Here is a 24,616-nt window from a genome sequence, read left to right on the forward strand (position 1 = left end):
ACACACAGAAATAATCATAACGTCAGCGGCAATGAAAAGGAAGAAAGAACTTTAAATTCGACGCATAATTTTTGTTGTGTTATTACTATTATAACATATTATATCCAGTCTTCCTGAAGGCTTTGACTTCAATCATTTCCCATCCAATAACTTTCAGCCCTGTTCTGAAGTTTATGATAATATAAAATAGGCCTGCGGGAATACAATAAAGTGAACTTAACTGATTGATATTCTTCATGTTTTAAAAGACATATATGGCATAAACTGGTGGTTAGGATGCTCAACTCCCAATTTGCGATTCGAAATTTCGAATCGTCATCCACCAAACCTACTCTCATTATTTATTTTCTATATATCGGATGCCTTAGGGCGTTCGACACGTAATCCGAGCGTCGCGGGTTCGAATCCCCGTCGCCCCATGCTCGCCCTTTCAGCCGTTGGGGTATTAAACTGTTACAGTCAATCCCACTATTCTTTGGTAAAGAGTAGCCTAAGAGTTGATGGTGGGTGGTGATGATCAGCTGCCTTTCCTTTAGTATTTCATTGCTGAATTAGGGATGACTAACACAGATAACTATTGTATAGTTTTGGGATTTATTCAAAATAAACATTACAAAATTAACCTTTCATTTTATTACGACCTCCGTAATCAAAAATTAGAAGAACAGTTCAACTTCACTAAACAGTGAACTCAAAGTACTACAGTTAACCAACAACAGGCTAAAACCTTATTCGTTTTTAAATTATTTGTAGGCTCCCTTGTGGAAAAGCGGCAAGTATGTGGACTTGTAAAACTAATAACAGAATTTATACACTCATGGTGGTCACAGCACCGATAGCCTATTGTGTAGATTTGTACTTAACTACACACACATAAAATATTTACTAAGGAGGCTCCCAAATGGAGATCATTTGATCATGTCAGAGAAGAGCTTCCCTTAGTGTGTATAGAAATGTTCCATTTAATTATTCTCAGATACTGGACATAGCGCTATCTTTTCAATGCCACTTTTATTCATTGCGACGAGAGAATGTTTTTCTAGTGATCGAGTTTGTTTGTCTTATTCGAACAACACATTGTAATGAAAATAAAGTACCTCGGAGTGCTATTCTTTAAAATATCATTAAAACATTAGGTGGGGAGTTCTCAACTTAAAAACCTCAAGCTAAATAGTTGAGGAGCCCCCGATTTCCATTCAATCGTTGAAAACGACAAATCATTCGTAATAAAAACTATAACAAGAATTGCTCTTTTATTTTTTGACAGATTAGACGATATTCCATTGACTTTTAACTTTCATTTCTGTCCACCTTCATTTTCTAACATAATCACTATTTTAACCGTGAGTGTAATATTTCTGATATTTTGAATAAGGGTTTTTCTGTTATAGAGAATGAAAATTCGACAACTTTTAGATTTCCTTTTAACGAGACCTAATATGGGATACATGTAGATTTAAACGAGATGTAGTACTTCAAATAGGCCCGGCATGACCAGGTATTTTGGGGCACACGTGCTCCTCTGACTTTAGGTAGGTTATTTAGGAATTTTGTTTTTTAAATTGTTTGTTTTTGAATTTTATGCAAAACTATTCGAGGACTATCTGCTCTAGCTGTCCCTACATTGGGAGTGAAAGACTAGAGAGAAGGCAGCTAGTCATCACCACCCACCGCCAATTGTTGGGCTACTCTTTTACTAGCCTGTAGTGAGATTGATTGGAACATTATAACGCCCCAACGGCTGAAAGGGCGAGAACGTCTGATGGAATAGGGGATTCAAACCTGCAACTCTCAGCCTGCGAAAACTTAATTATTATTCACGTGTGCGTTTTGTTTTTTTTTTCTGCTGTTTCAGCAAAACAGAAATTACAATAGTTGTCAAATTATTTAATAGAGAAAGAATACGAATACGATGTAGCAATCAAAGATAGCTAGTGAGCTTGGTATTACAGAAAACGTGTCCTAGGTGGGATAGCATCAAGTTTACAAGCTTATAACACAAACTCGGGGTTCCATTTACAGTGGTGGGCATAACAGATAATCCTATGTAGCTTTGCCCGAAACAAACAAGTAAAAGTAGGTGTGGCTAATTTTTACAAATTCGAAAATAATTATTTTTAGTCCTTTCATCAATTTAGTGTGAACTATGAATTCAACATTTCATAACGCGGACACTCCACTACGCAATACCCACGGCCGGACATGGCTTAGTAATCAGCGTGCCAGACTTTGAAGCTAATGTTCGCGTCCCTCCATAACCGCAAAATCGTGCTCTGGACTTTAGACCCACAAGTGCGATAAAAATTACAGTCAAATATTCGATTAAAGTAGTCAAAAGTTCGCGGCGGGTGTTCTTTACCAGCTGCCTTTCTTCTACCTATCAGTTAAAAACAGAGAATGGCCAGTGCAGCTACTTATGCCAATTTCGTAAATTTCCAAGACAAACAATAAAGCGTGTGACGTTTTTATGATTTCCACTCTTTTAAACATCTCAGTATTTTGTCGGTTTTTAAATTACTTTTTGTTTCTTCTATAGAAACATTTTTAAATTGTGAGTCCATCATTATATAGTGTGTGTGACGGATTTACTATCACATATCTGCTTTTATATCGATGTTTGTTCAAGCTATTATTCAGATATTACGTAATTTATGCAATTACAAAATTCCTGCCTATTTGCTAAAACTGTTAAAATTCTCTAACGTAATCAACAATGTGTGTATATAAATACTGGTGTATCATCTACATTGTTGTGCACGCTGAAATGTTCTCGCGCTTATAAAAGAAACCAACGCACGCGTCATTATATATTATTGGTTTATTACAGTTGGTGTGTTGTGTGTGTGTGTTTTATTATAGCAAAGCCACATCGGGCTATCTGCTGAAGACTGGTGTATTATTATTATTATTTTATATATATATTATTAATCGGGAACTTCAAGTATTTGACCAGGAACGATTATAAATTTCTAACATTACAAACCGTTTAACTTCAGCGAATTCAGATCGAACATTACTATTTTTACGAAAACATTATACAACTCCAGAGGCGGATAACTCGGTGTGTGACTGGCGAAGAAAGAATACAATGCTAGCTAGCTCCCTGTTAAGTGAATTATATCTACATTAAATCGAAATTAATTCGCGAGCCCTTGATAAGATAAATTTCCAGACCAGTTAGAAGACTTATTATTCTTTGTAAGATATTTGTATATAGATCGTACTTTGTAGGAACCGTTATTGTAAATTGTATTGTTGTTTGTGAATTACAATATTCTTGTATTAAAAAAGAAACTGTGTATTAAATTGTCGGCAAGTGTCATAAATTCGATACATATCGAATTTATTTAACTTCTAAATTTAAATCATCATTTAGATCAATTTCAAAGCATTTCAAATTGTAGTATGTAATAAGTAAGAGTTTTAAAACATAAATAAAAATATATCTAGATGAAAGCTAGCAATAATCAACCTTTTTATATTATTAATACGTATTTATTCTTGATGGAAGTCCAGTCAAATGTGTGTGTGTGTGTGTGTATATATATCACCTTTCTACAGATTAAGGGCCCGGCATGGCCAGGTGGGTTTAGGCGTTCGACTCGTAATCTGGGAATCGCGGGTTCAAATCCCCGTCACACCAAACATGATCGCCCTTTCAGCCGTGGGGGCGTTATAATGTGCGTTCAATCCCATTATTCGTTTGTAAAGAGTAGCCCAAGATTTGGCGGTGGGTAGTGACGACTAGCTGCCTTCCCTCTCGTCTTACCGTCCTAAATTAGGGACGGCTAGTGCAGATAGCCCTTGAGTAGCTTTGCACGAAATTCAAAAACAAACCAACTTTTACAGATTAAGGAGGATAAAACGCAACTGTCGTTCGCATGTTTCAAATATGTTACTTAAAAAGTTGAACATAAACATTGACACCTGTACATTTATTTCACGAGGGAATCGATCACAAAAAAATAAGCACTGGATGCATGAACAGTAGTATTTTAAAGTTTTGCAAACAAAATCAAGATACATTTATATGGAAAAATAAAATACAACTTGGTTTGCAACAGTGGTCTTGCATACTATATAGAGTTCGTCAAGTAGTAGCAATTACACAACATGCAATCCGACAATGTCACCGAGTTTTGGAGAGAAATACTCTCATTTAGAATATTAGCAAATAAATGAAGGTTTCAGACCGCGCTTTTTGTATTAAAATATATCTCAGTGATCAGTTGCTATGTCAGAGAATATGGACCTCCCGACAAAAACTTGAGACACAATGAAGAAGTGTTAGACACGTCGATATATTAAATTCTCGGTAACATTATTCAGATTGTTGACAGTTTATTTTATTTTCTAACTCATTCACAAAATATTTGAACAACAACTTCCTTACCTGATGCATCAATAATCTAGGAAACTCTTGTGGCATGGTCGACGCTACGCTTGTGTGGATAACTGGTAGAATGATACCGAGGGCCATGGATATTCTTGTTCTCAGAGGTAACATAGTATAAGATACGAATAAACAATAAAGTATCTCCCATACCCCATCGGCCGCACTATGTCGTGCGCCCCAAGAACCTCTGCCCCACGTACCTCGTGTGCCAAGGTCCAGAGGTAGACAGACCATACAGAAGGTCACAAAAAAACACAAGATAACGTAGCTTAAAGCCAGCAGATACGAATCTTTCATTGATCTTGCGTAGGTGAAGGTTAGAAGTGAAACAAAACACAGACAGTGCAATAGAAAATAGAGATTGGCAGCGGTGGCAGTTTTAACATAGACGAAATGTAGAATGGTTAAGACTCCAGTCAGGAAAATAAATAGAGCGAGGACACTGAAGACTGAGGACTGTTGGATCTTGAAGGTGTATCGCTGATACAAGGACTCCAACTCTTCGTTCTCAAATCTTCTTCGGTTCACCAGTCGGGAAAATACCATTTTTCTGTGTGCATTAATTGCTTTAACTGATTGATCCATGTTGTGAAGAAACTGAAACACAAAATAACTGCCGATAAATATCTTTAGGCAAGGTAATAATTTGTGAATGTTTATCAAATACACAAGGTTACCAAAGTACACCAAGATGACTGTATCGTCGTTTTTCTATTCTTCATGCAATGATGGTTATTGTTTTAATGTTTTTCATTAACGATTTCGTTCCTATCAAGGCCCAATGTGTCATTAGGACTTTTAAGATTGTTGTACTTTGGTGTGCAACCAGTTTTCAGTTTTTATCGCTAAGGGATGTTGCATGTGTGACATCAAAAGCTCGGGAGTTACAGTGCTAACCGAAATGCAGTAGTTAAACAATTGGTTTCAATAGGTGGTCTACGAAAATGTAGCCAGCTTTTACATCACAGGACAAAACTGTTAATCAAAAAACTGCGTTTTGGATATTGCAATAAAACAGCACAACAGAAAAACAACAAAAAACACAACAGTAATTGCACCGTTTTGAACTTACAGAATTAATTGTCCAAGGATTAAAATGGTTGAGACAAAGTAGTTTCCAGTGTCTACTAATTAATTTAACTCAAAGTCAAGCGCGCGCTGGCCATTTCACATGCGGTAAACTTTACTCACTATTACCTTCAAACTGCACGTGCTACCCTCGCGTTTGCGACAAAATCGTATATGTTGTAGAACTAGGTGGCGTAGCATAGTGTTATCAATACACAACGCCATCTTGTGAACATGGGGGTCTTCATGAAATGATATTTTAAATATTAACTTCTGTGAAGGAATAATAAAAAATAACGATATTTCATATCTTTTGTTTGTCTTAGAGCAAAGCCACAATGAAATATCTGCTACATGCACCGCGGGAAATCTAATTCCAGTGTTATAAGTCTGTAAATTTACCGCTGTCCCACATCTTTTGTTATTACACTTTCCAAAATAATATTTTTGCAAGCATAATTTCAAAGACATCATAATTCAAAGAATATATATTTCGGTAAGCTCTTAACAATTCCTACGCATCTTTCAATACCCCGTTAGCTCTATATAAAAAAAGTCATATTTTGTGGTTGTTCTGGTAAGTGCATATTTTTTTTCTGAAATAGGAAGAAACACAGCACGAGATATTATGGTTTGTACTGGAGCGCGTGTCTTCAACAGTCCATTTTATAATTAACTCGAAAACGTAAATGTGTGTAAAAATATTAGATAAGAGACGGGGAGAAAGATGTACATGTTGTTGCTGTTACAGTTCCTAACTGTAAAATAGAAGAGAACGAGCTAATGTTCAAATGGATAAGATACATTCCACACTAATCCATCTTCTGGCTACACAATGCTCCATTCTTTATTCCAGATCCTTGTTCCACAAACATGGTCGCCTTTTCAGCCATGGAGGTGTTGTGATGTCACTGTCTATCCCACTATTCGTTGGTAACATGTTTGGTTTTGGACTTGTTTTGAATTTCGCGTAAAGCTACTCGAAGGCTATCTGCAGTAGTCGTCTCTAATTTATCAGTCTAGAGGGAAGGCAGCTATTCATCACCACCCACCGCCAACTCTTGAGCTACTCTTTTACCAACGAATAGTGTGATTGACAGTCACATTATAACGCCCCCACACGTCTAAGAGGGCGAGCATGTTTGGTGTGACGGGGATTCGAACCCGCGACACTCAGATCGCGAGTCGAGCGCCTTAACCACCTGGCCATGCCGGGCCTCATTCGTAAAAGAGCAGCCATATAGTTTTTGATAAATGGTGATGACTAAATGCCTTCCCTCTAGCATTCCACTGCTAAATTATGGATGGCTAGCACAGATAGCTCTCGTGTAGGTTTGCTCGAAGTTAAAATGCAAACAAACCTCATTCCAGCTTAGCTGTAATTGTTAGACCAAAATCATAAAGATTTCGTTGACACCTACTATTCGGGCCCGGCACGACCAGGCGGTTAAGGTGCTTGGCTCGTAATCTGAGGGTTGCGGGTTCGAACCCCAGTCCAACCAAACATGCTCGCCCTTTCAGCCGTGGGAGCGGTGTAGTGTGATGGCCAATCCCATTATTCGTTGGTAAAAGAGTAGCTCAAGAGTTGGCGGTGAGTGATGATGACTAGCTGCCTTCCCTCTAGTTTTACACGACTAAATTAGGGACAGCTAGCGCAGACAGCCCTCGTATAGCTTTGCGTGAAATTCAAACCAAACCACTTATCATTCAGGCACGTTAGATACTTTCAGCGGAATTAATTTAAAAGTTTGTTCTGTAATTGATGAAATAAGAATTTACAAACATAACAACTTTCAGCAAAACTTTGCGCCTGTTTTACGTGTTCCCTGATTTACGATCAGTAATTCTGCACAACCAGTTATTACAAAACACGAAGGAAAAACAATCAAAACGCGCGATAATTTTATTTTATTCCACTTTCTCGTCAACTAAACGTTAGTGGGGGGGGGGCTTGGTTCCCCCGGTTAGTGAGAAAACGTACGAAGAGAATTCAATAAAACCCAAGTAATAACAATTTGAAGAAAATCTTCCTTTCACAATAAATCGTGTTACTTTGTTTTTGGTAATTATATCAGATATACAATAAAATTTCATCCAAGTAGCTAGATAACATCTTTAAGCTACAAACATTTACCTCAGAATCGTCCTTGCGCTTGAGATTTAAAATTCAGAATTAATATAAATATTGAAAACCTTACCAATCGAGTTTGAGGCGTAATTAGAATAGTGACATCTATTCTTCTCATTTTCTTTTATGGATACACCACCATCACATGAAAGTCCAGCTACTGCACTATACTATAAAACAAGATGGTGAACAATCGCCTTTTGTTTTAGTCTTCGGACTTATAACGCTAAAATCAGGGTTAGATTCCTCTCGGTGTACACAGAATATAGTCAGATGTAGTTTTTTATAAGAAAAACACATCCACGCCTTTGTTTTTCAATTGAGTAAATTTGTAAGGAAGAGTTTTACATCCTGCCATCTATCTTTTAAACTTTGGTCACTAATATTATTAAATTATAAACTTATAGTTTCAGAGCTCTTTGTAAATTTATGTTCACAAAATATTTTGTCATGGATGAAAATTGAAGTATTGACAGCCAATCCATTTCTATATTTAGATCGTCTCAGAAACAGACACCAATATTTAATATATCGATGGCGTTGCAATACGTCCTCAATTTTCTCTGTGAATATATGGAATCTCACTCTTACAAGTCAGGCCGCGCATGGCCAAGTGGTAAGGGCTCTCGACTCGCAACCTGAGGGTCGCGGATTCGAATCTCCGTCACACTAAACACGCTCGTACTTTCAGCCGTAGGAGCGTTATAATATGATAGCCAATCCCACTATTCGTTGGTAAAAAGTAGCCCAAACGTTGGCTGTGGGCGGTGATGACAAGCTGCCTTCCCTCTATTCTCACACTGCTAATTTAGGGACAGCTAGCGCAGATAACCCTCATGTAGTTTTGCACGAAACTAAAAGAAAAGAAAGCAAACAAACAAACCCCTGTTTCAAAATTCTAAAACTGAATTGTCGTATACACGTTTTACATTTCTAAAGTGAATTCGTAAGATAGTCAAGTCTGGGTTCATTGAAAATACAAACATGTAACAGAAATATGTTTCGAAAATATATTTCATTCTTTGAGGTGTTTGAAATTATTTAGTTGTTGGTCTTTCTAACAGTCATTAGTGACATTCTAATTGTAGGTACATAACAATATTGGGTGAAATCTAAAAATAATGTTTCAGAACACCACCAAAACCTTTCACAATTTTTATTTTGACATAATTTCCACTTTTATATATTACTTGGTGGATTTCCATTTTATTTTATGACCAATATCTCTCATGTATAGATAACTAGCATTAACTGTTTGACTACTTTCGGTATCCCTTTTACGTTCTGTGGGTCTTAATTAAGCACAACCAGTCTAATAACAATGTATCCATCCACTAGTTTCTGTGTTACAAAGATTACAAGTTTAAGGGGTGTGTTCCACTTATACACTTTTTTATTTATCTAACCATGGCGACCTTATGGATCTGGTTTTGATCTTATGTTTACTTTCTCTAACCGCATCGCCGTGTTTACGTTTAATAATATCTTGAAGCTATGTCACCTTTACCTACAATGTTAAGTGAACAGTGATGTGGGTTTGTTTGTTTGTTTGGAAGTTCGCGCAAAGCTGCACGAGAGCTATCTGTGCTAGCCGTCCCCTAGTTTAGAAGTGTAAGACTAGAGGGAAGCCAGCTAGTCATCACTACTCACAGCCAACTTTTGGGCTACTCGTTTACCAACGAATAGTGAGATTGACTGTCACATTATAACGCTCTCACAGTTAAAAGGAGAAGCATGTTTGGTGGAATAAGATTCGAACCCGTGACCTGCATATGGCGAGCTGGGAGCCCTCACCACCTTGTCATTCAGTGACGTGGGAAGTTCATGTTCTTTAAGAGGAATATTGTTATTGTTTTTATATATATAACGCCATGTTTTATCAGTCTTGCTAAGGTTTCTCGACAGTAAAATATAAATAGTTTAATGCGTCTTTGGCTTGTGTTGTTATATTAAAACTAATTTCCAATTATTTTAAACAACGTTTACCTTTATTTAATTACTGTTTTTCAACTTAGTCAAGTCATATTTATGATTTTAATGAATAACGACAGCTTAACGTTTGGATGTCTTACATATTGTGAAAATTACATTGATACTTAATTTTAAATATCACCATCTCGTACTTGTCTTTAAATATTAATAAAGGTTTGTAAACTTGAGCTATGTTCAGTTTTAACTCCGTGTCGCCCTTTCCAGTGCCCAGTAGTATGTCTTCGGACTCACAACACTAAAAAACGAGTTTCGATACCTACAAAGGGCAGAGCACATATAGCCCGTTGTGTAGTTTTGTGCTTAATTTCAAACAAGAGAACAAACAAATAACTCCGTGACCATTTGTTGATAGTTCCTCCTGTTATTTGCGGTTACTTCCCAAAAGGAAAAGCAGTGAACCAGAGAATACCACACCTAAAATCAAATGTTAGTTTTGCCTCAAACAAAACTCTAGAAAACTGACGTTTGAAATACTTCTAGTAAAGGAACTTGGACATTCAGGAAACGTGAACTGTAGTATTTACCTAAAATTCCACAGTATAAAAACAACATCGAGAAGAACTGACATGTGGGCCAAATAAGCGAGCAGTTGTGTTGACAGAACAATATAGATATAAGTAGTTACAATTAAATATAGGCTAATGTACGCGGTGAAATAGCTGTAGTGCAGTGGTTCCCAAACTTTTTCAGCTTGTTACCCAATTTAACATGCCACATTAAGCATGTTACCCCTTTCACAAAATGTTTTCAACATTGATATATATGGCTAAATTAAACTAGAGATATATTGCACTTTATTTATTACACTTTATTTATTTACAATTTATTTATATAATTTATTTACACTGAATTACACTTTTAATTATTGTATTTGATCATTGTGCATTTCTAATGAATATTGCCAAAGATGTCAAGAACATCAGTGGGATGGATGGAGTTGCATACTTGAAGCTAGTTTAGGAATTCTTGGCTTTGTGGTTGAAAGTGCCAGCCTGGCATCGTTTGCAACATTCAAGCGAGTCCTCTTTTTTGTTTTCAATTTTTTAGTTTTCAATCAACACTAAGAACGACAGAGACAAAAAGATCTGCCACAACAAAAAACTAGAAAAACTAAGATGCAAACAACAGAAAAGACACCAAAACGACAAACCGTTGACTAACCTCATAATTAACAGATCCGACCGTCAATTAAACACAGACGAGAAACAACTACTTAACAAAGGACTCAACTTCGCAATAGCACCTAGGTACATTCCAACCATAGAAATCAAAACATGTTTAGAAGACCTAGCCAGGAGACTTGTGATACTTTCTACAGAGAGGAAAAACAAGGAAACAACCAAACACAACCTACAGAAAGAAGACAACTTAGATAATTTTATTGACATCCAACAGCCAAACTTCCCAGGTAAAATTACAAATTTATATTTTCCAGAAACACCTAAAAACAACATCTTAAACGATTTTTTCAAAGAATTTTCTCACAAAACCATCAACATAATTTCACAAAACAGAAAACTAAAAACAACCTTACAAAAGAGACATTAATTCCATTAAAACCTAAAACAAGACAAAACATAAAAATTCTAAAAGCAGATAAAGGTAACGATATAGTCATAATGAACACGAATGAATACATCCAAAAAATGAATAACATCCTATCAGACACGAACAAATTTAAACCAATACACACAAATCCAACAAAGACACACGAGACACAACTGAACAAATTACTACTACAAATGAAAAAAGCCAACACAATTTCACCAACACTTTATTCCTACCTACGTAAAACCGACTCACGCACACCGCAAATATACGGCATCCCCAAACCTCATAAACCAGATTGTCCATTACGACCAATAATGTCCACATATGAATCGTTTAATTACAATCTTGGTAAATACATAGCATGGGCATTCTCCAAATATGTAACATCAGCCAGCTCATTCATCAAAGACTCTTTTAATTTCAAGTCTAATCTAAATCAACTTAATCATAAAGCCTTAATGGCCAGTTTCGATGTTATATCCCTCTTTACAGAAGTTCTAACCACTGAAGTCTGCAAGATAGCCTTAAAACTCTATATCCGAGACCCTAACCCAACTATAGAAATTCCCAGTAACTAGTTAGCAACCCTCATAGAATTCACCACGATAAAGACAAACTTCATGTTCAACAACCAAAACTACATACAAACAAATGGCCTAAGCATGGGCAACCCAGTATCATCAGTTCTAGCCAATATTTTTATGACACAAGTTGAAACACAAGCAATTAACATAGCATTACATCCACCACTATACTGGTACAGATATGTAGATGACGCGGTTGCGGGATTCAAATCTACAGAACACATACTTAATTTTTTCAATCACATTAACTCTATACATCCCAACATTAACTTCACATGTGAATAGGAAGAAAGCAATCAAATATCATTTCTTAACCTCAAAATTACAAGAACTGACACACAATTCAAAACAGAAATCCACCGAAAAATCACCCATACTGGACTATACATTCCTTGGGACTCAGCACATGAAACAAAACAAAAACTCAACATACTAAGAAACCAAATAAACACAGCCATAAAACTATGCTCACCAGATAAAATTAACGATGAATTAGACAAAATAAAACAATACTTCATCAACATCAATAAGTTTCCTCCACAAACCGTAGAAAACATTATAAGCACACACCTACACAGAAAGCAAAATCAACCAACTAAAGTAAATACAGCTCACAAATCAAAAAACCACGAAACCATATACTGCTGTATACCATACATTCCTGACATCAGCAAACAAATAACCAACATTTGGCAAAAATTAGTAACAAAATATGACATTTCAGTTAATACCAAATTTATTCAAAAACCCGGCACAAAACTGAGGTCTATACTATGTAAAAACTACACTGACAAACACCAACATTATTTATAAAATACAATGTGATAACTGCCACGACTTCTATATTGGAGAAACAAGTAGAAAAATGGAAACCAGATTCAAAGAACATAAAAAGTCACCTTCACACGTTTTCGAACACTGCAAGTCAAATAAACACAACATAAACATAGAAAACACTCAAATACTAAATAAAGAAACAAACATAAACATACGCAAAATTAAAGAAGCCTTACTTATACAACAACTTAAACCCAAAATAAACCAATATAAAGGAACGCCTTTATACCTATATTAATATAATAAAATAAATAAAATTATATATTCAAACATCTAATACCGCCCTCTACATTTCGACACACAGGTACACAACCCCTTTCAAACATGTGGTCAGCTTCCGGTCAGTTACCTCTTTCTTTGTGAACCTGACGATGACCGAAGAAGGTCGAAACGTTGTTCGCTCTTCTATGTAAAATATTTTCTCAACCCAAACGAGCCGTTTTTGCATATAAACCTTTTGTTTAACTACTACTTCTCAAATAAACCCCTCGAAAAACGTAATGTGGATATCCTAGACTTAATTCGTTCATTCAACAAATGAAGAGCCACAGCTAATTAGAGTTAATGATTCAGTTGCAAAAAAAGCCATGAAACACAAATATCTCCATGTTCATTGTAGTCAGAGTCAGACAGAATCTGAATCAATCGTCTAGACTGAGAAAATCAAACATTTTGTCAAAATAAGATACTCGGTGATGAAAATAAGTCTTGTCTGTATTCACAGTTATAGTCTCTATATCTCCAGGAGGGTCTTGTGATCAATAGATAAATAAGTTCTCCCCCACTTCTGTATTGACAGATAGTCTCTATATCTCCTGGAGAGTCTTATGATTAATCGATAAATAAGCATTCCCCCACTTTTGTATTGACAGATAGTCTCTATATCTCCAGGAGAGTCTTATGATTAATCAATAAATAAGCATTCCCCCACTTTTGTATTGACAGATAGTCTCTATATCTCCAGGAGAGTCTTATGATTAATCGATAAATAAGCATTCCCCCACTTTTGTATTGACAGATAGTCTCTATATCTCCTGGAGATCTTGTGATCAATAAATTAATAAGTATTCCCACAGTTCTGTGTTGATAGATATAATCTCTTCACCTTCTGATCGATATAAAGACGGCACATTCCTCAGCCAGTGTTAACACTCTAATGTTATATTTGGATGAAGATATTCATGCACAAGAAGATCTCACTTGATTTCAAAGGTTATTAACTTTGTTGGTTTTGATTGAAGTCAAAACGACCTGTGCACGTGTCCTCACAATATTCCTTAAGACTTGATCACTGATAATCACTCGACTTGACGTCTTTAATCTCTATGTAGCCCACGTGGACAAGAAATCAATGGTTCCTAACAGCCATATTATGTAGTTAGCGGCTACAATGGAGTGTAGATGACTTTGTATCATCTGGTATGTTCGGTATAGTGTACAGACCAGCTTCCTGACGGTGTGCACACAACAAACCTACTACATATCTAGATAAAACAATGTACCACGCGATCATTTTAATAGTCTGTACTACTGGTCCAAAGTACCACCATCGGGCAACAACAATATGGATAAAAAAAGTTTAAATATTTAAGCCATCACAGAACGGGTATATTAGCGAACAGTCAAATTTGAAGATGAAATTGCGATATTATCTTTCCTGCAAAAATAGAAAGAAAGAAATACTTGTGTAGAATTAAATTGCGCTAAACCAGTTGTGCAACTGATAACAGAAAGCATGAAACACACATATAACTAACGAGATATTAGCTTTTACAATTAAGTATGAATCGTTTTTTTTTTTTAATTTGCCTTTTAATTTTGGGGTGCAACGTATATAAGACATTTGTAAACTGAATTTTAACATATTTAATAAATTACTACTGTGTTAAATGAAATTGAGAAGATTCGGCGATGCTGTTTTTTGCCTAGAAATTTATTAGACTTCTCAATCACAGTGAAAAGGTATTGTAAAACGAATTTGGTGGTAGAGCAAGTTAGAACGTGTTTAACTATAACTTAATAATATAGTTTTGTTAGCCAGCAATAGGTGGCGGTACATGCAACATACCTTGCCAGTAAACAGTTCTTGCATTAAAATGTTTTATTCAAGCAAAATAAAGGATTGGTTTGTGGAATTTCGCACAAAGCTACGCGAGGGCTATCTGTGCTAGCCGTCCCTAGTTTAGCAGTGTAAGACCACCCACCGCCAACTCTTGGGCTACTCTTTTACCAACGAATAGTGGGATTGACCGTCACATTATACACCCCCACGGCTGGGAGGGCGAGCATGTTTAGCGCGACGCGGGCGCGAACCCGCGACCCTCGGATTACGAGTCGCACGCTTTACGCGCTAGGCCATGCCGGGCCGAACCGAAATAAAGGAAAGGAAAATTAATAGGCATATAAAGTGAAGAGGCTCTTCATTATAACTTTTTATGGTGTACCCTAATATGGTATATTCTTTATTCTAAAAGTATAAAAGCTTTTAAAATGTATTAGTAGGTACATTTATTAACATGTTATCATATTTCATTGTTACAAACATAACGTCGTATGAGATAAATCTATTATCTCACAGATATATTACTGGCAAATTACGTAAATATTACTTTAAAACAAATAATGGGTAATTTTTATTTAAAAGTTTCTGAATGGAATCTCCCTTAGTGTAGAAGTTGTGTCTTGGGTTTACAACATTTAACTTCAAAGCGCGGATTTTAAATACCCCGTGATTAACATTACGCTTTTTTCAGTTACATATTGTTGCATGACGACATGCGTATATTTACTTGTTTTAACAGCTACCATTGTTTCATGGTTATACATGTGTTTTTAATTGTTGTTTCAGCTATATAAGTATACGTCTACCACATCTTTGAATGTACTTAAACCCAACAATATTGAACTTAATAGTCAGTAATAAGGACTTCGAATATTTTGGTTTTGCAAATACCTCGGTGAATAAAAACAAAATACATTTAATGTATTGTTTGTTTGTTGTTAAACACAAAACTACACAAAGGGTATCGAAACCCGCTTTTAGCGTTATAAGCCTTCACGTTTATTGCTGAGCCAATGGGGAGTGGGAGGGCTCGTTACATTGCGTAGAATTCATAGATCTCTAACACTGGAACTTTTCTAAACAAATGTTTAAGGCTTTCGTTGTTTCAATGCAAGTGCAGTTTATTTGATATAAACACATTCCAATCAGTGTTAAATAATAGAAGAAGTGCCTATTATATAGAGTTTTTGTATTTAATTTTCTAGCAGAAACGAATCTTAGCCCTTTAAAGATTGACATGGGAAAAATTGTGTTTATGTTTTAAAAGAAAAGTAAAGCAAAATTCAGCATGAGGCGTGTCACATTTATTGAATAATTGGAATGAATGGTGATTTTAATTAATGTTAAGTTGCTATAGATACCCTAACTTTCGATACGTTTGTTTTTTTATGAATTTCGCGCGAAGCTACACCAGGGCTATCTGTGCCAGCCGTCTCTAATTTAGCAGTGTAAGACAAATGCGAAGTCATCACCATCCATAGCCATCGCTTGGGCTACTCTTCCACCAACGAGTAGTGGGATTAACCATTACATTATGAAGCCTACACAGCTGAAAGAGCGAGCATGTTTCGTGCGACGGGGACTCGAACCCGCGACCCTAAGATTACGAGTTGAGTGCCTTAATAACCTGGCCATGCCGGGCCGTAACTTCCGATGTGACGGTAATACGACACTTAGTTACGTTCCTCGGAGACTAGTCTCTTACTCAACGAAAACTGACATTTTCAGCTTTAATAAAGAAACATACACGCTACACTTCACAATACGATATCACTATCTGCCTCACTTCAACGTTATGTAAACACTTATCGAAAAATGTACCTTAAATGTGTTTATTACTTGAGAAAACAAGAAAGTGCTCTTTCAGTTGAGAGAAGATAAGTGCACCACTCATATTACTGCTTACTGGCTTTGATAATATGCATAAACTAACATTAATGTCAATTCTTATCAGAATATACAGAGTTTAAATCAGTGCTGATATTTTAACAACCTTAAGCTGGCTGACTCCTCCTGCGAACGACATCACGCTCACATCTGTACTTTCAGTTCTTTTATTTCTGAGCATCATGTCACACACACACACACAAATCGACAGAAAAAACTAACAATAAATAATGTTGCTACGTCAAAATGTAGGTACCCATATAGAATTTGGTAATTTTCCGAATGAAACAGGTGGTTTCGTTTTCTTAGCTAGCCATCCTTAATTTAGCAGTGTAAGATTAGAGGGAAGGCAGCTAGCAGCTAGCTAGTCATCACCACCCACAGCCAAATCTTGGGTTACTCTATTACCAACGAATGGTAGGATAGACCATCACGTTACAATGCCTCCATGGTTGTAAGGGTTCGAATCCCTCTCAGATGGTAGCATTTACATTTGTGATTTTGCCACAACGTTTATAGTTCAAGTTATTATAAACTTTATCAACTGATAATTTCCTCGTTGTTAACTAAACATTATGTCGTTTCATAAAACAGAACGCCAGGTGCTGTCACTTGAAACTTAGTAAAAAGAAATTTGAACTTTTTCAAATTTGCTCTGACTCGTCACAAAGATCCCCTCTGAAATTTGCCTTCTTGAATATACTCACAGCTGTATTGGTCAAGGCAATGGAAGGCCATGAAGTGACAATACGTGCGTATAATGACGATATAATTGTTGCAGCATTTCACACAAGCAAGTAATCGGTGGAGGGTGCGCAAGAATCCAGTAAATTCCAGCACAAGTAGATTACAGATCCATCTAACCAGACAAAGTATACTGGATGTTGCCCACCAGATATTACATGGAAATTTCTCCCCCTTCGTCCTAAGACACACCTTCCCTTAAAATCTCTGTCATTCTCCTGGGTGTTGTGATAGATTATAGATTGACTGCGTCCTCACATTGTGATCACTTGAGGGAGAGTTTGTTTGTTTGTAGTTAAGCACAAAGCTGCAGGATGGGCTATCTATGCTCTGCCCAGCACGAGCATCGAAACCCGGTTTCTAGCGCTTTAAGTCCGCAGACATACCACCGTGCCACTGGGGGGGGGGGACTCATGAGAGAGAAATCAATAAATAATATTATTATTCTCAAATACACTCAGAAAGAAGGGGAAGCGAGCTTCATTAATCTGATCAGATCAACATTCATAATCAGATAGGAGCTTATGGTTCACTTACCTGCAAAACCGATAAGTTTTATAGGATTCAGAATGCAGCCGTAATAACAACATGAACACATAAACCATTACCTTATAACACCCTATTCTTTTGTTGTAGCATATGACAACATATGCTGAAGAAGCGTGATACGGTATTTATAGAGACATTACGTCACAATAAGAGTAATAATAATTCTTATAAACCTTTCTTTACTGATACTATACCATAGACTTTCCAGATGTTGTTACACTCTTGTTATTGGAAGGTTTGTAATATACTATAACACTACGCTTTTGGCTTGGTAGGTACAATATTAATACAAGACAAAGGATTCTAACCATCCAAACGCTACTCACAACAACCATAACTATATCTCACTCACTAAATCAGCTCTAAAGATAGGAAGCAGAGAAAGCAATAATATACAGATTGAGGACAGTCATTTCATATGTCAGTGATGCCTGGAAAGATGTAGATGAGATATGTCCATTGAAAATTATCAAGAATGTTGTGTAACTCAGGCAAATGACATTAAATTAAACATAATAAAGACTGGCAGTAATATGTGGAAGAAATAGTCAGAGCTGGTCAATACAGCCGAAATGATGAAAGGGACATATGAAAGTGTCCGATAATAACTATAGCAACTGACTCAGTCAGGAAAGGCATAATTGCATATGCAGGAACCGTGCAGGGAGATAAAAATGGACAAAATTTGGCAACCCAGTAGAAAGTGAAACATACAAGGATGTTTTTGTCTGATTGGCCAGTAACAGTGGAAATCGTAACAGAACCCATACTCCTGACAGACTACCTAAACCTCATCACAAGATTGGACGCAAATTTTGGTCCAGAAAACATGAAGAGTTATGTGATAACGACCCATTAATCCACACCACAAAGGTATATCATTGAATGAGAAAGTTGGCCATCTAGCTAGTAAAGCACAGCTCTTGAGAAACCTAATGGTATCACGATATGATGTTATCTGTATAATGGTATTTAGATTGGAGGAACAGGAAACACTGGTTAATTGGAATACTGGAGGAAAGTGGATAAAGTATGTAAATGGCCGAAGAATAAAAGTATTTGGAAAGGACACATGCAGCTTAATTAGTGCAAGCTTGAACTTGAGAGATTAATTAAATGGAGGACCACCTATGTCAAGGCAAATTCATCAAGCGTATGATATTAGTTATTATATCTTCTTTGTCATATTGGATACCTGGTGTTAAAAAAGTAATAATAACGTGTTTGTGTATCTCTGTTTTCTTATAGCAAAGCCACATCTGCTGTGTCCACCGAGGGGAATCGAACCATTGATTTTAGCATTGTAACTCCGTAGACTTACCGCTGTTCCAGCGGAAGACAATAATAATAATAAAGTGGTTACTGCCGCCCAGTTATAATGATTAGCACGATTACCAACAAACGTTCTACGATGGGAAACCACAAAATAGGAATGAGAGCTTGTGTTTTGGTCGGCGATAAACTCTAGTGCATACATAAGTAAGCAACACACGCGTGTTAAATTAATGTCGCCGTTATGTGTTAAGTTAACGAAGTGATGTTGATTATCACTAGATTTTAAACGCGAGGACATAATTTTTATTGTTTCGTCTACAGATTATTGTATAAACCCCGACGTAGTATTTACAGTGAATTATGCTAAGCTGGAAAATTATTATTTTTTTATAAACAATATAACACTATATTACTCTTTACAGTAAAATAAACCTTACAAAGTTGCTGTTTGTTTGTTTTTCTCAGACCATTTAAGCATGGAGCATTTTATGATAAGCGACAAAGGTTCGTGTTCAGAGGCGTAGCTAGGGTGTACAGCGCCCCCTCGTGACAAAATGTAAGCCATAACTCCTAATTATGTAACATCAGTTTGGCGCCCCCACTCCCGATGCTGCGCCCGGGGACAGATTTATCCCCTTGCCCCTTCCTCCCCAGCTACGCCACTGTTCGCGTTATGTAAAGTTCGTAAATTACGTTGTATTTCTTTACAGTTTGTTTGCAGTTTAGCACAAAATTACACAATGGGATATTTGTGCTGTAACGACCACGGGTATCGAAATAAAAATTTTAGCGTTATAAGCACACTGACTTACCCCTTGAACCACTGGGTGTGATTTGTTTACAGAAGATTACTTGTTTATGGAAAAATATATAAACAAGTGATGTTATCGAGAGCTAATTGACTTATAATTAAACTATTCATCATCTGAATACCAAAACGTTTTGTTGTTCCATTTCTCCAATCTTATATAATATTTTTAGCTAGGATGTCCATGAATGGCAAAAAAGTCCCTTAGTGGCATAGCAGTATGTCTGTGGACTTACAACGCTACAAAGGAGTTTTGATAGGTAGAACACAGATAACTCTTTGTGTAGCTTTGAGCCAAATAACAAACAAACAAAGAAAACCTGTAAAAATCACAATTTAGTAAATGTGTCTGTCAAAGCTGTAACTCAAAACAATACAAATACTAAAAAGTCGTAGCACTTCTGTATATGTTATCTTATAGCAAAGCTACATCGGACTATCTGCTGAATCCACCGAAGGGAATCGAACCGCTGATTTTAGCGTTGTAAATCCGTAGACTTACCGCTGTACCAGCACTTATGCTACAAAAAATAAAACCTCTCTTTTTACAATTTGCCACAGGAAACCGTTAAAAATATATTAAAAATATTGATATGAAACAATATGATTTACAAAGATGAACGCAAATATTGGGGTGTAAAAAACGAGTTGTTAATAGTATAAAAATAAACTAATGAAAAATAAAAAACATCTAAAAATCAGTGAATTATTCATCCCTAAATCAATGACATGTCCTTAGTTTGTTTTTTCCCAGATTCTTGCTTTTAATCTTTTCTTACAGACCAATATAGCTTATTGGAAAAGTATGTTGAAAACTTGCTACAAACAAATACAAACAATAGTGTTATGATAAGGAATGATCCGGCAGACACAAACAATAGTGTTATGATAAGGAATGAGCCGGCAAGACCAAGCAGTTAAGGCACTCGACTCGTAAACCAAGGGTCGCGGGTTCGAATCTCCGTCCCACCAAACATGCTCGCCCTTTCAGCCGTGGGGGCATCATAATGTTCAGTCAATCCCATTATTCGTTGGTAAAAGAGTAACACAAGAGCTGGCGGTGGGTACTGATGACTAGCTGCCTTCCCTCTAGTCTTACACTAGTAAATTAGGGACAGCTAGCGCAGATGGCCCTCGTGTAGCTTTGCGCAAAATTCAAATCAAACTCCAGTAACAAGGAATAGACAATAAGCAATGAAAACTTTATTTACAATTAAGAAATACTATTTTATTTGCAGTATCTTCTGTACTTGAACGTGTAAAACTAAAAGATTTGCACTAGAGCAGTGGTAAGGACGTGTATGCAACTGAGACACGTTTAATTTAAAATACATTGATTTCTGTGATTCATCAGACTCGCTTTTCTTGACCTTCATGCTTGAGAGTCGTTGTTCTTGCATTCTTGATGAAGATATAAGAAGACGGCCCCCATACAATCTGCTAGTGGTCGATGACACGTTTCACATAAACCTGACAACAAGTTCTTGTATATTAATGCTGCTGGCTCGTTCCACCTGCAACTTCTCAGATCAAGGCTTGACGAGACTTGTTCAGCCCTCTGTTGAGTGTTTTTAAATATGGCACAAGTTGAATGCTGATATAAATTTGTGGAATTGGCTTTTATGCGTTTTTCAAGATTCATTGTCTCTAATTCAACGCTCTTTGTGTGAGATTTTATATTATAATGACGTCAACCTTAAACGTAGCATGTTACATAAGGTTTTTTGATTTTTTTTCTAAGCATTAGTATTTTCAACTTATAGACACGTTATAAAAGTGACAATCAATCCCGCTACTTGATTAAAAATGGCGGAGTAGCTACTGGGTGATTGCACTTTTTCTAACCAGCAGTTCTAAATAAGGGTTAACTGTGTCTGAACTTTGGATTTTAAAATTTTCGCATTTTATGTTAAATAAGGTGAACAAGAAAGCAGGCTATTGTTAATAAGCACCATTCGTAGTTACGTTGCATAAACTATAGTCAGCGTGTGACAACCGATTATGGGAGTGCTGATACACTTTTCTGTGTATCATGTACGTTCAGTTTAATGCACTAAACATAGGTGAAAAACTAATCAACTTATGGTTCTGTTGAAGCGGTGTGTATTTCTTTTGATTTTACGCTCTGTTGAATCGTGCTTTTCGAAATCAGATATTGCATGTGCAGAAGGCCCCCACTGGTACAGAGGTAGGTTTGCGGACTTATAACGCTAAAAATCATGTTTCGATAACCGTGATTGGCACAGCACAGATAGCTCATTATTTGGCTTTGTACTTAACTACAAACAAACGTGCAGAAGTAAACTATAGCTGGTACTCACTGGAACTCAGTATCGGTTCTTTTTTAATTCTAAGTAGAGCAACAGTTCTTTTTAAGAAGTTGGTTACCGAGTTCTATTATAGTTTATTGCATTTCTTTGCTTTTTGATTTCAATAGTGCTTGAAGAGATACGGTTAATTTGTGGAGAACTTACTACTACGTTCGGTGTAAGACGAAGGTGAGTGTTAGTGTACTTTTTAAGGATAATTTTACTACTGAGAACGAACATGTTCTATGTCCCTTATTAAAGAAGACAGGTTGTTTGTAATCATCATAAAGGTAGAGAAACACATTGTTCAAAACAAATACTGTCTAGCTAGTTTACTCGTATCCACATAAGTTACACAACTGATACTTTGTCGGTTGAAGTGTCTTTCAGTCAGTACAGACGCGAGAAAATTAAAAACAACTTGCGTATCCAGCACCCAGATACCAAAGTGTGTAACAATGCGATACGTAATCGTTTCATTTTTACCCTATATACATATATCCCTCGGACTCTGAGTTCATTCATTTGTTTGTTCGTTTCAAAACTTTCTTTTTTTATGGTGAGAGTTTCCAGAAACGTTAAAAAACAGAAGTACATGAAACACTGTGTGGCTCATAGGTCCTAGATATAAATTGGCAAAATTTAACTTACCTAATCATCTAGTAAAACGAATATGTAACTTTCTACGTATCATGCAACCTATTGTTGGTTTGGTTAGATTTGTTTTGAATTTCGCGCAAAGCTACACGAGGGTTATCTGCGCTAGCCGTCCCTAATTTAGCGGTGTAAGACTAGAGGGAGGCACCTAGTCATCACCATCTACCGCCAACTCTTAGGGTATTTTTTTACCAGCAAATAGCGGGATTGACCGTCGCACTATAACGTCCCCACGGCTGAAAGGGCATGTTTGGTGTGACGGGGGTCCGAACCCGCGACCCTCAGGTTACGAGTTGAGTGCCTTAACCACCTGGCCATACCGGGCCTGCTATTGTCAGTGTTAGACTGTTACTTTTACTTCTGATACTGGTATTCCTCAGGATTTTTGAGTTCTTTGCTCAATCATTGGGTAAATAACAAGGATTTATGCGATACTTTTAACACCCATGGGTTTCGATTTGCAGAAAGCGTTGCTTTTTGTTGCACGGTATGGACTAAACCTCACTTCAGCTGAAACTACTGTAATCACATTTCATAACACCCAAGATAAGCCTACATTCATTTTAACTTGACATAACGTTTAGCCCCATGCAAACCCTGCTATAACAACTGTAGTTATCTTTCTTAACATTCAAGACAAACCTGTAAACATTATCATTTTACATAACGTTAAACCCCATGAAAACTCTGCTAGAAATACTGTAGCCACCCTTCATAAAGACAAAACTAAGCCTGCAATCATTCTCATTTCACATGACGTTCACTCCACGTGACCGACTACTAGATTTTCTGGTGCATTTCGTGATTCCAAACACATGTGAAGTTGAAGGTTGTTCACAATGAGTCTTGATAGAGTGAACATTAAATCAAATATGCACTGGTTTTTAAAACCCGTCCTCGAATATGCTTGTTTCGATTGGTTAAATGCCAAGTCTAATGTTATCCTAAAGCACGTGAAAATACACAGTAAAATTATTCGAACAGCCATGAAAGTAATATTCTGGCTCTACCACTGAAACTATCTGGTTTAGTAAAAAAGCATTTTCATGTTAACTTAAGTAAAAAAAAAAAAAAAACAACTTGTGAAATTTTCATGACCATATGTTATCTGAAAAGTTTCATACACTTTACCAATAAACGTGGTATTATAAAATCTTTTATTAACTTTCCGCGCATATCAATGCAGAAAGACCAGTTACAATAATTCCATAATCCGAAGACATTAGCCACGTGAAACAAAGCTCGTATTACCAGAATCTTTCTGGATGCGTGCACGATGTTTTGTTCCCAGTACTAATTGCAACGAATGTCGTTATTGTTTTAAAACACTGGTGAACAGTGTTTTAACTGTGTACGTGAGAAGGTGACATTAAGCCATATTCAAGTTGTGTTGTGTGCGTTCGCATATATTGTAAACGTCCAGTGAAAATACTTTCTACCTCTTAATCAGCAAGAAATTTTCACTTGTAGTTTATTAGAAGACAGAAATAATCACTTCTAAACTGCGCATTAGGTAATTTAGAACTTCACATGAACCAATTGATCTGACACTGTTCGTGTTTGTCTCTAACGTATGAAGTACGAAAACTTTCACCAAATAAATATAAATCCTAAAGTTTGTATATTAAGATTATTTGACTTTCACTGAGGTAAGTTAACTAAGCAGCATAAGAGTAATGTAGTAGTGATCAAGCGGAGATAATCGTTTCAGTTTGCAGAAAATTAATTTGTACAACCACATGATAAGTTAGTAAACATTAAAGAAATTT

General features: G+C 36.4%; 1 protein-coding gene across 1 annotated transcript in view; it reads right to left on the reverse strand.

Moving 5' to 3' along the window:
* The window catches only part of LOC143246381 (adenylate cyclase type 1-like), a 258,421-nt gene extending 252,801 nt beyond the window's left edge, over positions 1-5,620 (reverse strand). Inside the window, exons 1-2 of the mRNA XM_076492984.1 lie at positions 5,469-5,620; positions 4,394-4,993 (exon numbers count right to left, since the gene is read on the reverse strand). Coding sequence (XP_076349099.1) covers positions 4,394-4,981 — 588 coding nt within the window. The 5' untranslated portion in view covers positions 4,982-4,993; positions 5,469-5,620. The remainder of the gene's footprint in view (positions 1-4,393; positions 4,994-5,468) is intronic.
* Positions 5,621-24,616: the final 18,996 nt, after the last annotated feature.

This window comes from Tachypleus tridentatus, chromosome 3 (assembly GCF_004210375.1).
Source record: "Tachypleus tridentatus isolate NWPU-2018 chromosome 3, ASM421037v1, whole genome shotgun sequence".
In the NCBI taxonomy this organism is placed as follows: Eukaryota; Metazoa; Arthropoda; class Merostomata; order Xiphosura; family Limulidae; genus Tachypleus; species Tachypleus tridentatus.